Raw genomic sequence first — 14727 nt, forward strand, 5'->3', positions numbered from 1 at the left:
AAGCTTTTTACTCTCGCCAACTCTATACTCTCAACCTCACTATATTTAGCACACATCGTGGGAAAAATAAAGCTACATGTTACCTTTGGAACGAATCTATTGCCAGAAGAGGCTCACAAGAAATCGGATCGTGCTTGATATATAATATTCAAAACCAAATCAAACACGAATTGCAAAATGGAGTAAACCACCCTACAACAGAAATAAATTTATATTCCGATAGATGTAGTGGTCAGAATCACAACTTTGCCGTATGTATGGCATTCTCGTTTCTGGTTGAGCAATTCTACCGCTCAGATAAAGAAATAATCATTCGTCATAAATTCATGGTATCTGGCCACTCCCATATGGAAGTCGATTCTGTCCATGCAGCAATAGAAAGAGCTAAAAAAAGAAATACGATGAACATAGAAACGCCAAGAGATTGGGCCGTATTTATTTCACAAATTAAGCGAAAAGTTCCCTTCGAAGTTGTCGAACTCGAGCAGTCGCAATTCCTGGGACTAAAATCCCTTTACCAACGTTATCATCGGCCAAAACAAAACATGAACGGCAAACCATTGAAGTTCAAAGACATCTTCCTGTTTGAGTATCGTAGTACTTCTCCAGGACATGTGTACTACAAAACGAACGTGCAAGTCGATGACTATGACGTTTTTGTAATGGGCGATACGAACATTTTTCGGAATAAAAGTCTTTCTTTGCCGGTACTCAATCCTATTGCGAATGAACCAGAAGAGGCTCTGTCACATGAAAAGCTGGTTGACCTGAAAAATCTTATGCCATATATACAAAACAAACAATACTATGCAACATTACTTAAAAATTTAGTTGCTCCAAAGCGTGGAAGACAGAAGAAGAACCAGGAGCTGGATCATTTCGATGCGGATTTAGATCCTCCAAGCGACGATGGTGAAGCTGATGATCTCGAATAGTGATTGCATACTGTTCCATCCGGTGCTCTTTACAATGTATCAACAACAACAGCATGTCTCTTTTGTTCTTAGTATCAACTGTTAATATCAATAAATGCACTTTTTTCAATTGTGAACTATAATTATTATGGAGAGAAATTACCTTCAATAATGTGTAATCATGTTGACAAAACTTTTTACATTGCTTCGCTCTTATCTATTTTTTTCCAATCAATTTAATCATTATATTCATACCTAGGGCATAACGCAAACATATTTATCAATAAAGTAGAGATGGGAAACTTATCGATATTTATCGATAATATCGATATTGCCACGATATCGACGACATCGATAATTCAGAGCATTGACGAAAAATATCGATATTCTATATTGCAACCATGGAGTTAAGTAAAATTATAATTTCTTATTATTACTTCGCTCGTGTAGTTTTTATCTAATATTAGATATTTAGGCTTTGTCAAAAAATAATTGGCAACATCGTTCTTAGCGAGCATGGCACCCTCAGGCGAGTTCGCATTGAATCTCATACATAGAAGCTAAGACAAGGCCTGACAACTGGGGGGCTGCTTTTGTTCCAAAATGGACCAGTTTCTGATTGGCTGATTTTGATGTTGCTACCCGCACATTATGAAAAGAAAAATATTTTGCAGGGTACGCAAGCAATGATGCCAAATGTGAAGAAAATCAGAAACGAGTTTATTAAAATATATAGTAACAGCACTGTGCAATTAAAATCAGCATCAAGCCGTTTTTCTTTTTAGTGAATTAAAGTGTAATCAAAAAAGATTTGTTAAATTAGTGTAAACTCGAAAGTTTGTTTAGTTTTACGGGAAGAATGAACTGTTGTGTTCCACACTGTGGTTGCACTAAGTATTTCTATCCAAACTTGACTTTTTCCGGTTTCCAAAAGATCCGATAATATGTCAACAATGGACTATATTTTGCGTTCAACATGAGATATTTCGTGTTTTGTCATCAAAGCTCAATTAATTGGTTTTAAGCATTAATATAAAATACAAAAATGCACCAAAACATTTTTCATGTTTATTTCAATTCAAAACTCGTGTCTAAAAATCTAAATTAAGTAAATATTTTTTTCTTATCATAAAGTTATTAAAAAGTCTGTAAGTATGGCTACACTGTAGCCGATACGTTGGTATTTATTCCACAGGGCGGAAATGACGAGAAGGACGATTCAGAAGGAAGAATAAGAAGCCAGTTGTCAGGTCTTGTCTTAGCATAGAAGTAGGGGAGAGAAATGTCAAATTCGTTTGGCGCGCACGAATAATACGCGCCCATACAAATGACATGATATGTTGAATGTGATGCCGTGCGATGGCGTTACTGGACTGAAGACTAATTTCGCTCCAAGCTGACAGGGTCTGCTAAAATTGACTTCCTGCACGCAACTCTTGTAAAGGGCGAACAGTACTTAATGTTAAGTATTTTGTTGGCAGCGTGTATGCTAAGTGTTGAGCAAGCACCAGAGAAAACAGATATTTTCTCTTATTGGGAAAATTACACAGAAATTTATTGCACAGCGTCTTTTGATAATTCTAGCAAAAAAAAAGACGCTGAAAGAGTCAATTCCACAGCGGGAAACACGGCTTGTTTCAGCCCAGGGATATTTCATTTTTTGAAAATTTGAATTTGTTCGGCTGTGAACCTAAAATTAATTTTTGCAATCAAATATACTTTCTTGTTTTAATAAATTTTCATTTAACTGGTGACAAATATCGATATTTATCGATATTGAATTGAGATATATCGATATTATCGATAACAGATTTTATTCGATATTTCCCATCTCTACAATAAAGTCATTTGTTTAGGGCACATCGGAAACTGTCATTCAAAAAAGGACTTTGGTACAGGTCTTATCGTGTAAATCAAACTCAAACGGGCGTATCGCGAAATCTTTATAATTTCATGGTGAAACATAGGAATATGTACGTTTCGCATATATTGATATGTGCCTAGTGAAGTTTAACAGCAGTTTAGTCGATTTGTTCGTGAAATTAAATCATCTATATTAAATAGCATTTAAATGAATGCCTGTGCAATTCAACTTCAAATTTCTCGAAACGTGACATTTTGACTTATGCCCTTTTCACATGTTGGTACCGATTTGCACAAGAGCACGCAGATAAACAAATTCACATAACTGACGCCATGAAATGAAAAACAATGCACACATAAGAGCTCTGCGTCACTTTTGTGTGAATATTACACACTTTTGTGTATATGTACACTGTATCGATAATATATCACAAAACATCTATGTAATATTCTGGTAAATTTTCAACACGGTTTATGTGCATTCTTTTCGCTGTGATATTACACGGAACAATGTGTAAAATTTTGCTCTTTCGGCGTTTTTATTTGAGTACATCTTTTATGCATAATATTACGCTATGGCTTTAAATATATAACCAAAAATCTGTGATTTCACATCGTCAATTAAATTACGTCGATTTTGTTTGAACGTCGCAGTGTATTACGAGACTGGTAATTACAATTTTATTTGCTGTGTATATTTATTTTCCTTACACGGTACAAACTAATTAATTTTGAATTGAGTAGAAGCAGGATGGCGTTTCCATCGAATCAAGTGGGTCTAGGTTCATACATTAACCCTAATGATTTGCTCCCAGACGAAGTAGAATATGAGTTAAGAGTTCGCTGTCTCGATTTAACGTACGCCACAATGGAAGAGCGTAGGCAAGCTTTGCGAAAAGTACAATTAGAAGAAATTAACAGTCCTAAAATTCTCAGGACAACCAAGTCGATTATTGATGAGGTGACGGTAATTCAAGTGAAATTAATAACTATTAGGCAAGAACTTGAACGGCAAGGACCCAAGCCAAACCTGATATCCAGATTGAGACATGTTCGACTGCGAGTAATGCGTTCGAACGCGCTTGATAATTATCAAGTAAAAGTTAAGGAAGAATTAATGGATGAAATAGATACGTTACTCGACATTTTCACCAGCCCAGAAGAAAGAATAACTAGAATGAGAATGTCAGCAACAGGTAGAACTTCAATTCAAGATGCCTTACCGGGAATAAGTAGAGACCCGGCACTGGAATTTCCTCCACCATCACACGTCTCGAGATCGTCGGAAATCGGAGTTTTGAATAAGCTGTTGCAGACCTTAAGAAATGCAACACCAAGTCAAACTCAACAGATTGAAAGTCGCCGACCATCAGTTTCAGATACCCGTCAACAAACGGAAATAGCAAATAATTATGCAGAAGAACAAGGTGTGCAAGCTCCGACGCCAGTAAGCCCGGAAACTCCAATAAGCGATAGAAGTAAATTGGAAGTTGAAATTACGAACATCGTAGAAAATATTTTAGCAACAAAAATGGAAAATATGATGCAGCGAATTTTAAGCAGCGTACAACAAGTTCGGCAAAGTGATCAAAGGGTAAGAGATGGAAACAGACAGGAGAAAGGTACTAGTAGAATGTCAATAACGAACCACTTGCAGCACAATTACCATAGATTATTAGAAAGTTCTCAACAAGAAGCTGACATACCGCAAAGGTCTCCGGAAAGGTCTAATCGAACTAGCAGAGCAGCCCAAGTTAGACTAGACGGTAGAAGAGGAGTTGATGAACAACAAAGGCTAGATTCGGAAAGCGATGTCGGGGATGATTGGCTTGGACAGAGAAATAGACTAGAAAATAGAAATATTAGAATACCCATTAACAAATGGCCGATCAGGTTCAGCGGTGACCCAAAAGGCATGTCGGTGGAAGAGTTTGTAAAACGAGTGGAGGATTATTAGATTCCGGGGCAGCCGCAAGTATAATAAGTGACCCCGGACGGTTAGAAAAACACAACTTTGATACCAAGGCCACGAACCTGCGAATTCGTACAGCAGATGGAACAGCACACAACTGCTTAAGTTCCGTTTATATACCAGTAAAATTCCGAGGAATAACTAGAGTTATTCAAGCCTTATACGTACCAAACATTGCAAAAAAACTAATTCTTGGAAGTGATTTTTGGAAGGCATTCAAAATAAAACCCGCAATCAAAGATGGAGTAGAGTAGAGGTAAATGGTAAGAAGGAAGAAAAAAACCAAATAAATTTCGTTGAAAATTATTTTGCGGAACAATCGGTAGAGATAAACTTAATTGTTGAACCGGTAGTGGAAGAAATCAGTCCAACAAAAACGGAAGAAGATTTGAGCCTTGAGTTACCATCATTGGAAGTACCGAAAAGCCCGAAAGATTTTATTGTGGAGACAGAACACAATCTAACTGATGTACAAAGAAAAGAATTAATAAAGGTGATAGAAATACTGAAAGGTGATGGGAGATTGGGAAGAACAAATATTCTGGAACATAGAATTGAGATATTGGAGGGTCAAAAACCAAAAAAAGCTCCGAGATACAGATGCTCACCAGCAATACAAAACAAAATGGAAAAAGAGATCGAAAGGATGAAAGAACTAGATGTAATTGAAGAATCGGAATCAGATTGGTGTAACCCATTGCTACCGGTAAAAAAATCGTCTGGCGAATGGCGATTGTGCTTGGACTGTCGAAAAGTAAACAAAGTTACAAAAAAGAAGCATACCCGTTTCCGGATATGCATAGCATTTTGAGTAGGATTGAAAAAGCAAAATATTTCTCGATCATTGGCTTTCAAAAGCGTACTGGCAAATCCCGTTAGCACAGGAAAGCAGGAATTACACGTCATTTAGAGCAGGGAAATACTTGTATCGATTCAAGGTAATGCCGTTTGGTTTAACAGGCGCCCCTATCACCCAAACAAAATTAATGAATAAAGTGTTGGGCTATGATATGGAACCACAGGTTTTTGTATATTTGGATGATATTGTCATCACTTCCAAAACATTCGAGGAACATATGAAATTACTTCGCACAGTAGCAGAAAGATTAAGGGAGGCAAACTTAAGCATTAGTATCGAAAACTCTCGATTTTGTCAAAAAAAATTTCATATTTAGGGTACATTTTATCAGAGCAAGGAATTTCAATCGACAGCAAGAAATTGGAACCTATTCTTAGCTACCCATCACCGAAAACGTTGAAAGAGGTCAGAAGGATTATGGGAATGGTAGGCTTCTACAAGCAATTCATCCCAAATTACAGCGCAGTACTAGCCCCAATTACGGACTTATTAAAAAAACAAAATCTAAGTTAATTTGGACAGAAGAGGCGGAAGACGCATTCAACAACATCAAAAGCATACTCACGTCACCTCAGTGTTGGCGAATCCGGATTTTAATCAGCAATTTATAATTGAATCCGATGCGTCACTCGTAGCAGCAGGAGCAGTGTTAGTCCAATACCAAGACAATGTACGGCGACCAATTGCATATTTCTCGAAAAAGTTTTCACCAACACAGCAGAAATATTCAGCTACGGAACGTGAATGCTTAGCAGTAATATTGGCCATTGAAAGATTTCGCCACTTTGTAGAGGGAACTCAATTCCGCGTGATAACAGACGCGCAGTCATTGAAATGGCTTAACCAGGTAAGCGTTGAAGGCAATTCAGCCAGATTGGTTCGATGGGCATTAAAATTGCAGCAACATAATATAATCCTGGAATACAGGAAGGGGAAATTAAATATTATAGCAGATGCGTTATCTAGAGCACCAATGGAGGCAGAAGTACTTACGGTCGACTTAGATCTGGAAAAACTAAAAAAAACATAGCTTTAAACAGCAGCAAGTATCCAGACCATAGAGTAATTCGAGGCAATGTGTACAAACTCATTCCAAGTGTCAACGCCGCCGATCCACGATTCGAGTGGAAGTATATTCCACCCAAAGCTGAGCGAAGTAAAATCATGGAAGCCGAGCATGACGTGGCACATTTCGGCTTCTATAAAACCCTTAAACGCATACAGGAACGGTACTACTGGCCTGGAATGTCCGTCGATGTAAAAAGATTCTGTAGGTGTGATACATGTAAAACGACGAAGAATCCAAATTCATCACGAATCCCCCCTATAGGCCGCCAGAAATTAGCAGCGATGCCTTGGCAAGTAGTATCAATCGACTTTATGGGCCCTTTCCCAAGATCGAAACGAGGAAATACTATGTTGTTCGTCGTGACGGATCATTTTTCAAAGTTCGTCATCATACAGCCGATGAGAGACGCAAAAACAGCAGCAGTGGTAATGTTCTTAGAGTCGATGATCTTTTTGCTGTTCGGAGTACCCGAAATATTGATATCCGACAATGGACCACAATTCAAGTCGGCCATGTTCAATGAGTTATTAAAAAAATACAAGGTGAACCATTGGAAGAACGCCAGTTATCACCCAGCAAATAATCCGACGGAACGTGTGAATCGGGTTATCGTCGCAGCAATTCGAACGTACCTGAAAGGTAAAGAACAAAACGAATGGGATGAGAATTTACAAAAGATTGCAATGGCGATTAGGACAGCAGTACATGAATCAACGGAATTTACACCATATTTTATTAATTATGGAAGAAACTATATCAGTTCAGGAGAAGAATATGCAAGAATAAGAGAAATGACAGAGGACGTAGAATATGAGCCAAATAAAATGAGCAAAGAGTTGAAGGGATTATTTGAAAAAGTTAGGGAAAATCTGAATAAAGCATACGAAAAATATGGGAAATATTATAACCTTCTGTCCCAGGCAAAACAACTGGATTTTAAAAAAGGTATGGGGTGCAGTTCATGATCATCCCTATCCTGCGCTCTTTGAGTTGTGTGCGCACCTACAGAGAGAATGAGAGTCTATCGGAGACAGTTACACAATCACTCACAGAGAGAACAACGCACCACAGTTATATTAACCTCGAGCGGAAAGAAGGACGCTTTCCTGACAAACTAAGAAATATATAAAATCAGTTTGAACTCCCGTGAACGGTTCGTTTTTTATTTCGTGTTCGCTTCCGTCCACCACAGTTGGTGACCCCGACGTGATTTTGCAAGTATCGTACGAGTGCCCATTTTCGCGATATTTCGATTCCGGTTTTCTTCGGCCCGATCCGGCAACTTAACCTCACCTCCGTTTCAATCGGCGCGTTCCGGCACCCAATCTTTATTGTTCAACCATGTCAGAAGAGGAAAACGACACTCCTCGCACTGCCGCGGTTTCAGTAAAACTTCCGGAATTCTGGAAGACGGATCCAGAAATGTGGTTCGCACAGGCGGAAGCGCAGTTTGTCTTAGGCAACGTCACGAAGGATGAAACTAAATTTTACCACATCATCGCAAAAGTGGACCATTCGGTAATCTGTCACATAGCCGAGTTGGTTGCAAATCCACCACTACAGGAGAAATACAAAGCCATCAAAGATAGGCTTATCGCACGGTTTGCTCTCTCTCCACAAGCCCGGTTTGAACGGTTACTGGGATCGTCCGATCTCGGTGACATGCGCCCTACACATCTTTTGTCTAAGATGCAGGAACTCGCAAACGGACTAAATGTCAGCGACGATCTCCTCAAAATGCTGTTTCTGCAACGGATGCCAGCCCACATTCGACCCGTATTGACCATCAACGATGGAACGTTAGCCAAGCTAGCGGAAATGGCCGATAAAATGGCCGAAGCCCCGCAAACAGCTGCCGTATCTATTAAATCCGAGGCAAATGAAGAGATGCAAAAAATTAAGGAACAACTGGAGGTGCTCAGCACAGAACTTCGTCGATTCAAGCCTGGCCTGACTCAGGATATCGATCGTCGTCGTGGTCGATCGTCGTCACGCTCCAGAAGCGAATCAGAGGTATGCTGGTACCATCGGAAGTACGGAAAACATGCAGAACGATGCAAGCAGCCGTGCAATTATAACCAACCAAAAAACTAAGTGTTTACCCACCCGAGTCGGCCGAGGTGGGCACCGTTTTTTCAAGCCGACGACTGAAATTGTATGACAGGACGAGTGGTATTCGCTATCTCATTGACACCGGCTCCGACGTCTCAATCGTCCTTGCTTCAAAACGAGACAAGCAATCAACGCCGATTCCGTTTTCACTACACGCAGCCAACGGGTCGGAAATCAAAACATATTCGACTAAGCTCATTACTACGGATCTTGGACTAAGAAGGCGTTTCACATGGAACTTTTTAGTATCAGATGTCAGCCACGCAATAATCGGAGCCGACTTCTTAGCTCACTTTGCTCTACTCATTGACATAAAAAACCGAAACCTTATCGATCCTAAGACGAATATGCGATCTAGCGGAGAATTAACGAAAGCTGATGTTCACACGATCACCACCGTTAATTGGAATCACCCATTCCACGAACTCTTGAAAAAGTATCGGGAAATTACACTACCAGCCACCTTGCGAGCAAAAACAGAACATGGCGTCACACACCACATCGTAACAAAAGGACCGCCAGCTGCATCAAAAGTCAGACGAATGCACCCGGACAAACTTAGAGCAGCTAAGGAGGAATTCGCCTTGATGAGCGAACTCGGAACTTGTCGTCCTTCTAGTAGCAGCTGGGCTAGTCCACTCCACTGCGTAATGAAAAAGAACGGACAGTTTAGGTTTGTCGGCGATTACCGCAGCTTGAACAAAGCAACTGTTCCTGATCGCTACCCCGTACCGCACGTACACGACATTCTTAACTCTCTACAAGGCAAAAACATTTTCACCACTCTGGATCTAGAACGAGCATACCATCAGATCCCCGTGGAGGAAGCAGATATTCCTAAGACGGCGGTGATAACGCCGTTCGGCCTCTTCGAATTCACTAGGATGCAGTTCGGTCTGTGCAACGCCAGTCAGACATTTCAACGGTTCATGAACAAAATACTGGGGGACCTAGATTTTGTAGTCTCGTTCATCGATGACATTTGTATCGCGTCAACAACCGTAGAGGAGCACAAAGAACATGTGCGAGTGGTCTTCGAACGACTGAAGGAAAACGGGCTAGTCATAAATGTCGCAAAGAGCAAATTTGCGCAACCTGAAGTAGAATTCCTCGGCTACGTGGTGAACCAAGAGGGTGTAAAACCACTACCGTCCAAAGTTCAAGCAATCAGCGAATATGCCAGACCATCTACAGTTAAAGATCTCCGTAGATTCCTAGCGTTGGTGAATGTGTACAAAAGATTTATACCCAGAGCGGTAGACATGCAGCTCGAGCTACGAAAACTGATTCCCGATAACCGCAAGAACGACAAAAGGAATGTACTGTGGAATGATTTAGCGTTAGCGGCATTTGATCGTTGTAAGCACTCACTTGCAGAAACTACACTCCTCCATTACCCAGATTCAAAGAAAGAACTGGCGCTCATGATCGACGCGTCGAACACGGCTGCCGGAGCAGTACTGCAGCAGCTATCTGGATCAGCGTGGCAACCACTTGGTTTTTATTCCGAAAAATTTTCGACGCCGCAGAGGAACTACTCCACATTCGGGCGCGAGCTAACAGCTATGAAGATGTCTGTCAAATATTTTCGGTATTTCTTGGAAGGTCGCAAATTTGTTATCTTCACCGACCACAAGCCCCTCACATACGCCATGACGACAAACTCGTCTTGTAGACTCCCTCACGAAGAGCGATATTTAAAATACATCTCATTGTTCACAACCGACATTCGACACATAAATGGAACTGAAAATATCGTGGCCGATGCACTGTCCCGCGTGGAAGCATTATCCGGCATCGATCTCTCGGCGCTCGCAGAAGACCAGGAAAGCGACGAGCAATTAAAAGTGCTGTTGAAGTCATCAACATTGAAGATAGAGCCCATTCGAATCCCCAGTGTTTCTCGCCCTGTATACTGTGATGTTTCCGTAAATAATCGTACTCGCCCTTTCGTTCCAGAAAAGCATCGTACTAGCATAATGCAACATTTCCATGGTCTGGCGCATCCCGGTACAAAAGCAACGCGGAGGTTGATATGTGACAGATTTGTGTGGGCATCCATGAATCGGGACATCAATAGATTCGTCCGAGCCTGTGTTAATTGTCAGCTGTCGAAAACAAATCGGCACACTATTTCGGCATTAGGAACATTCGACCCTCCTAAATCACGATTTCAGCACATACACATCGATCTGGTTGGCCCGCTACCGCCATCTAACGGAAACCGCTATGTGCTGACCATGATAGATCGCTTCACGCGTTGGCCGGAAGCAGTTCCACTACCTGATATGACAGCGCCTACTGTTGCCAAGGCATTGACTTCCTGTTGGATAGCGCGATTCGGTTCGCCTGAAACAGTAACATCAGATCAGGGACGTCAGTTCGAGTCCGACTTGTTCCGTGAGCTTCTTTGCATCCTTGGGTCACATCACATTCACACAACGGCATACCATCCTCAGGCAAATGGAATAGTGGAACGTTTTCACCGAACCTTAAAGGCGGCGTTGATGTGCCGGAAAGGAATCAAATGGAGCGAAGAGCTTCCGGTGGTACTTTTGGGACTGAGAAGTGCGTATCGCGAGGATTTAAAGTGTTCTACTGCTGAACTAGTTTACGGGCAACCATTACGCTTGCCAGGAGAGTTTTTCGACCCCCCATCTTCAAGCATCGATCGCACGGACTTCGCACAGCAGCTTCATCAATACTTCTCAGGCATGCGGGCACCCAAAACAAATCACCATTCAAAGCCTTCAGTATTCAGACACAGTGCGCTCAACTCTTGCAGTCACGTATTCATCCGTGTTGATTCGGCCCGTCGTTCCCTACAACAGCCATACGAGGGACCTTATCAAGTGATAAGCCGTAACAACAAACATTTCGAAGTTATCATCTCTGGAAAAAAGCAAACTATTTCAATAGACAGAATTAAACCAGCGTTTTTATGCGAGCAGGACATCGAGCATCACCCAGCGGATGACGCTCGTACAGTCGTTACCCGATCCGGACACCGTGTCCGATTTCTGGTGTAACTGGAGGGGCGCCTATGGGGTGCAGTTCATGATCATCCCTATCCTGCGCTCTTTGAGTTGTGTGCGCACCTACAGAGAGAATGAGAGTCTATCGGAGACAGTTACACAATCACTCACAGAGAGAACAACGCACCGCAGTTATATTAACCTCGAGCGGAAAGAAGGACGCTTTCCTGACAAACTAAGAAATATATAAAATCAGTTTGAACTCCCGTGAACGGTTCGTTTTTTATTTCGTGTTCGCTTCCGTCCACCACAAAGGAAAACTCGTGCTGAAGAAAAATTATGTTCTGTCGAATAAAGTAAAGGGATTCAATTCGAAGCTAGCGGACACATACTCAATAGCGAAAGTAGTGTCAAATTGCTATGAATTGGAAGACCTCACGGGAAAAAAATTAGGCATATTCAGGGCAGCTGATTTGCAGCGGAAGTAGAATAAACGTCGAAGAGCTTATGTTGGGGTAAATGTTTTCAAGTTTACTCACTTTTAACTAGAAACTAGAAGCTTTATGGCACACAAACACAATACTTCGTTTTGGTAACTCGAAAATAAAATTACCTACAAGCATATCAGTAAGTTAATCGATATCAGTTTAGTTTGTTTAGATAGGAAAACAAAAAAACGCACGGGCATGATACGTCACAAACTTGGCGGTACGTAACGGTACACTGGTCACTAGTATTGGTGTAGTATGCAGATATGATGGAGGAACGCTAGTAATTCGATTCCAAAACAACATTTACGCCAAATATAAATTAATCTGACAGAGAGGTAGGAGTTGCTTCACAAAAGTTTCACTCGGGAGACCTAGAAAATGAAACAAATCTTTACACTTAACGATATTGGAAAATAAATGAGTTCATAACCGTTAATTAAGAAAAACTTTGTCTAACACTCCCGTACAGAGTAAATTCGCGACGGAAACTGTCACTGGTAAATTCGTCGATAAAGTAGGTACACAGGGAGACAGTATAGATTGAAAGAAGAAGGTAAGGTAGGATGAATAATTGTTGGCAACACGTTTCTACTAGTAAAAAGTAGAGTGCCTATAACCAGAGTGACGACATCTCATCCATAAGTTTGGCAACAATCCAAAACATTCCATTAGCTTTACATTGAATTGACAGGTCGTTTGCTCGTTTGGAACTGGGAGCTGTCATTCCAAACGAACAGCTGTCGCCACTCTGATTATAGTCACTCTAGTAAAAAGGAGGAAAGATAGATACGGAATTTAGGGTTGTGGGAAAGATTGAGAAAGGAATACGAGTATTCCAGTGGTCGTTTGTTCTTCGGATATAGAACATCGGGTCGGTTGTTAGGTCGTCACCTGACATAAGGAAGTATATCTTCTACGCGATTGAAGTGTGTAGCGCTCAGATGGATATCAGAGCAAGCCAAGATGGTAATAATAATAGGGTCAAAAGAAGGGAAAGAATTGTACAGATGGGTGGATAGAGAAATATAGATAACGAAGATGAAAAATATTTGGTGAAAAACGTGTTGAAAGAATAGTTGAAAAGTATGTGGCCGATTACAGTATATGTAGTGGTGAAAAGTATACTAGTGAAGATGTACGCGAATTAAGAAAGGAAAAGGTATGTGATGAAAAAAAAATTTCTAAAGGAAATATTTTTTTTAGTTTTTTTATTTGGGGGTAATGTAACGATGTTACAATATAGTTGGATTAAAAATAAAATAAAGAGTTTGTGTGCGCGCCTAAAACAGACGAGAGGGCTGTTGCGTTCGAGTCGAGAAGCAATATAGTGATAACGTCCTTCTAAGCGACACTAGCGCTACTAGTGGTCGTAAACGAAACCTTAATGTAATCGCGATACGATACTGAGACCATAGAACTCAACGAGGTGGGGAATGACCAATTCATTGGTGTAGTTGGGTAAATAAAAAGGGAACTCGCGGCGCGAGTATATAGAAGGCTGAGGAAATACAGTCAGCCAGAGGGCAATGATCTTTTTTCTCGATTCGAACGGCATAGTGATCAGTCGCAACTTGTGGAACAGTTTTGTTCAAGTGAAGATAAAGCAATCTAGAAGTACAAAGTGAACATTGTTAGAAAGCCGATCGATTACGCATTGTAAGTACCTGCGAGAAAGAAATAAGATTAAAGTAATTGTATGAATTCAAAATTTGCAGAAAACGAGATATAAGGTGGAAGTTATTTTAAAGGCCCAGAAAGGGGAAACTATGCATGACGGTTAGAGTGAGTAGGTAATATCGACTGTAGCAGGCTTCCATTATACATGTTCTTCTTTGTAGTTTGCACGAAATGAAGCATATTAATTGAGATACCACCGAACAAGCATAGAATTAATCCTAAGTTGTTCGAGGTACAGGTAAATAATTCTGAAAGCTATCAATAGAACCTATATGTGAATTAACGCTATTGTCTGCTATTTGCGCATTTCTTGAAGGACCAGCATCCTTCAAGTGAAGGTGTGGCTGCCAGGTGTAGGGGTTTGCGACTAGTCACGCATGCCCTCAGACGACCCAGAAGCTTGTCGGCTTGTAGCCTAGCTCGTCGGCAGGCCCGTGATCGTCCTTCGCATCTGTGGGCCAACCGGAGGTTCTCCACGCCTCCTAGTAACGATTTCCGGTCTTCCATTGCTAAAAATCGTTATATCCGGCCTCGTAGCAACCAACGCAAAAATTCGTGTTACGGACGAATATCGATTCAGCATAATATATATGCGAGTAGTCGAGACACCTCTGAGGAAGTTAGTCGAGACACGGATAGCGCTCATCGGCCGCCGCCGCTACCCGAATTATATCAGAAGGTCAGAACTAATTAATAACATTGTATCGATTCGTGTATTAGTGGTAGTGACTTCACCCTGCATGGTGGAGATAGTAGTAAACAAGCGCTTGTAGGTTAAATATAGAAATGTCGATA

The 14727-nt window shown here is 41.0% G+C and overlaps 1 protein-coding gene and 1 long non-coding RNA gene across 2 annotated transcripts; one reads left to right on the forward strand and one right to left on the reverse strand.

The window, feature by feature from the left end:
• Positions 1-408: 408 nt before the first annotated feature.
• On the reverse strand, positions 409-1220 carry LOC131432392 (uncharacterized). The gene is made up of 3 exons (XR_009229853.1): positions 1078-1220; positions 820-1013; positions 409-767 (listed from the first exon to the last, which is right to left on the reverse strand). It is a non-coding gene; the product is annotated as an uncharacterized LOC131432392 (long non-coding RNA).
• A 6798-nt stretch (positions 1221-8018) lies between these two features.
• Positions 8019-8771, forward strand: LOC131428908 (uncharacterized). Its single transcript, XM_058592968.1, has one exon. The coding sequence runs from the start codon at positions 8019-8021 to the stop codon at positions 8769-8771; it is 753 nt and encodes a 250-aa protein (XP_058448951.1).
• The last annotated feature ends 5956 nt before the right edge of the window (positions 8772-14727 follow it).

Source organism: Malaya genurostris, chromosome 2, assembly GCF_030247185.1.
Source record: "Malaya genurostris strain Urasoe2022 chromosome 2, Malgen_1.1, whole genome shotgun sequence".
In the NCBI taxonomy this organism is placed as follows: Eukaryota; Metazoa; Arthropoda; class Insecta; order Diptera; family Culicidae; genus Malaya; species Malaya genurostris.